Here is a 2,999-nt window from a genome sequence, read left to right as displayed (position 1 = left end):
TAGGAACAATAAATCCATTTATTTTTTCACCTGAAAATTTAAAATAAATTTTTACCTGATATTTCCATTGTAAAAAAATATTCAGTGACACATAATCAGCAAAGCCACCCCCATCCTGATTACTGTGATCAGTCCCCTTAATGCATGTGCCAGGTCCCAAGAGAGAAAAGGTTTTATCCCTCTGATTCAGCAGGATATTTCTCAGGAGTTAAATTCTCCATGCTCTGGCTGAGTTGGACTCTTGGATCCCTTGAGCTTCAAGCTTGAGTCTTTTCTGTCAGCTCTTGGCCTGGGCTAACCTTTGCCTCTTCTGCAGTTCCTCTGTTCGTTGCTTCTGATGTTCCTTCATGCAGTCCTTGAAGGCCTGTACCTGCTGCTGACACTTCCTCCAGTCCTGGTGTTCAGCCATGCACTCCTGCACTGCATAATGGAAAGTGGCACAGCCAGTGCGCAAGATCATTTGATCCAAGGGATCCTCCTCGTCTTCGGACTTCTGGCTCCAGTTGTGACCTTGAGGGCTGGGACCAGACATCTTGTTGGATCTAAGGAGTAACGGATCAGAGGAGAGTAGCAGAGGGGGGAGGAAAATGTCATTAGAAAACTCTGTCACAAAAACTCAGTCACAGGGCTTGTGCTGCTGGGGAATCACAAACAAGAAATGATAGGGAAGGAGGGGAGAAGAGCCAGTGGAGATACTGTACTCCCAGCCTTCACTCTGCATATCCATGTTCCCAGCATTACCTACTGCCACCCCCACCTTGGCGGGACCTCCCATACTCCTTGTGAATATTTTGCCCTGCTATAGCATCTTCTAGGGAACTCAAAGAATTTTACAAACATTAAAGATTTAATGACAGGTTTCAGAGTAGCAGCCGTGTTAGTCTGTATCCGCAAAAAGAAAAGGAGGACTTATGGCACCTCAGAGACTAACAAATTTATTTGAGCATAAGCTTTCGTGAGCTACAGCTCACTTCATCGGATGCATCCATTGATGGACCTATCCTCCATGAACTATCAAGTTCTTTTTCGAACCCTCTTAGAGTCTTGGCCTTCACAACATCCTCCGGCAAAGAGTTCCACAGGTTGACTGTGAATTGTGTGAAGAAATACTTCCTTTTGTTTGTTTTAAACCTGTGGCTATTAATTTCATTTAGTGACCCCTTACTTCTTGTGTTTTGAGAAGTAGTAAATAACACTTCCTTATTTACTTTCTCCACACCAGTTATGATTTTATAGACCTTCAATAATATGCCCCCCCTTAGTCATCTCTTTTTCAAGCTGAAAAGTCCCAGTCTTATTACTCTCTCCTCATAAGGAAGCCATTCCATACCCCTAATTATTTTTGTTGACCTTTTCTGAACCTTTTTCAATTCCAATATATCCTTTTTGACATGGGGCAACCACATCTGCACGCAGTATTCAAGATGTGGGCGTACCATGGATTTATATAGAGGCAGTATGATATTTTGCCTTATCTATCCCTTTCTTAATGATTCCCAACATTCTGTTCGCTTTTTTGACTGCCACTGCACACTGAGTGGATGTTTTCAGAAAACTATTCACAATGACTCCAAGACCTCTTTCCTGAACCGTAAAAGATAATTTAGACCCCATCATTTTATATGTATAGTTGGGATGATGTTTTCCAGTGTGCATTACTTTGTATTTATCAACACTTGAATTTCATCTGCCATTTTTGTTGCCCAGTGACCCAGTTTTGAGAGATCCTTTTGTAGCTCTTCGCAGTCTGCCTGGAACTAACTATCTTGAGTAGTTTTGTATCATCTGCAAATGTTGCCCCTTCACTGTTTACCCCTTTTCCCAGATCATTTATGAATATGTTGAATACGACTGGACCAGTACAGACCTGCAGGGGGACACCACTATTTACCTCTCTCCATTCTGACCCTTTATTCCTACCCTTTGGGCTGGTCTACACTCTGAGGTTATGTTTCCGATCTTTTAACCAGGTTTCAGAGTAGCAGCCGTGTTAGTCTGTATTCGCAAAAAGAAAAGGAGGACTTGTGGCACCTTAGAGACTAACCAATTTATTTGAGCATAAGCTTTCGTGAGCTACAGCTCACTTCATCGGATGCATACTGTGGAAAGTGTAGAAGATCTTTTTATACACACAAGAGCACCTTCCCTCTTATCCCATGACAGCTTACTTTGCTTAAGAGCCTTGGTGAGAAACATTGGCACAGGCTTTCTGAAAATCTAAGTACACTATGTCCACTGGATCCCCCTTGTCCACAGGCTTGTTGGCCCTCTCAAAGAATTCGAGTAGATTGGTGAGGCATGATTTCCCTTTACAAAAACCATGTTGACTCTTCCCCAACAACTTATGCTCCCCTGCGTGTCTGACAGTTTAGTTCTTTACTATAGTTTCGACCAGTTTGCCCGGCCCTGAAGTCAGGCTCACCGAACCCCAGGCGCGCACATGGCCATGGCTGGGGTGAGACGTGGCCACTGGTTAACAGCGCACGGTGGCATCTCACAGCAGCTTAGGGCCGAAAGGGAGGATTCATTTGCTGCCCGATTGAAATCCCAGGGGAGGGAGATTTGGGGAGCCAGAGCCCAGCTGGCCGAGGTGGAAACGGAACCAGGAGAGCCCGGCTTAAAACTCCCCCCCTCCCCACCAAGGGGGCCTCAGGACAGCTCCCCCCCACACCCCCGGGGCGGGCCCGGCCCCCAGGGGCCCCCAGCACAGCCCCCCGCGGCCACCCCTGAGGGCTCCCCCCGGCACCGCTCCCCTCCCCCGGGGGCGGCCCCGCCCAGCACAGGCCCGAGCCCCCTGTGCCAGCCCAGAGCGGCGCCCCCCACAGCAGCCCCCGGGCCGGGTCACGGACACGCGCGGGCGGGGGGGGGGGTGCGAGCAGCCGCCTCTGACCTGAGCCCGGCAGCAGCCTCGGGACCAGGCGCCGCCGCCGCCGCCTCGCGGCCCCTTTAAGGATTCGGTAGCGGGGGAAGGGGGGGAGGCGCGTTCCTATTGGGTGAGC

General features: G+C 48.8%; 1 protein-coding gene across 1 annotated transcript; it reads right to left on the bottom strand.

The window, feature by feature from the left end:
* Window positions 1–2,990, bottom strand: COA4 (cytochrome c oxidase assembly factor 4 homolog). Its single transcript, XM_073334561.2, has 2 exons — window positions 2,891–2,990; window positions 1–542 (listed from the first exon to the last, which is right to left on the bottom strand). Exon 2 carries the CDS (start codon window positions 530–532, stop codon window positions 278–280), a length of 255 nt encoding a protein of 84 aa, XP_073190662.1. The 5' UTR covers window positions 533–542; window positions 2,891–2,990; the 3' UTR covers window positions 1–277.
* Window positions 2,991–2,999: the final 9 nt, after the last annotated feature.

This window comes from Lepidochelys kempii, chromosome 1, assembly GCF_965140285.1.
Source record: "Lepidochelys kempii isolate rLepKem1 chromosome 1, rLepKem1.hap1, whole genome shotgun sequence".
Classification (NCBI taxonomy): domain Eukaryota; kingdom Metazoa; phylum Chordata; order Testudines; family Cheloniidae; genus Lepidochelys; species Lepidochelys kempii.
The sequence above is the reverse complement of the archived record's forward strand: the minus strand, read 5'-3'. Positions and strand labels throughout refer to the sequence as shown.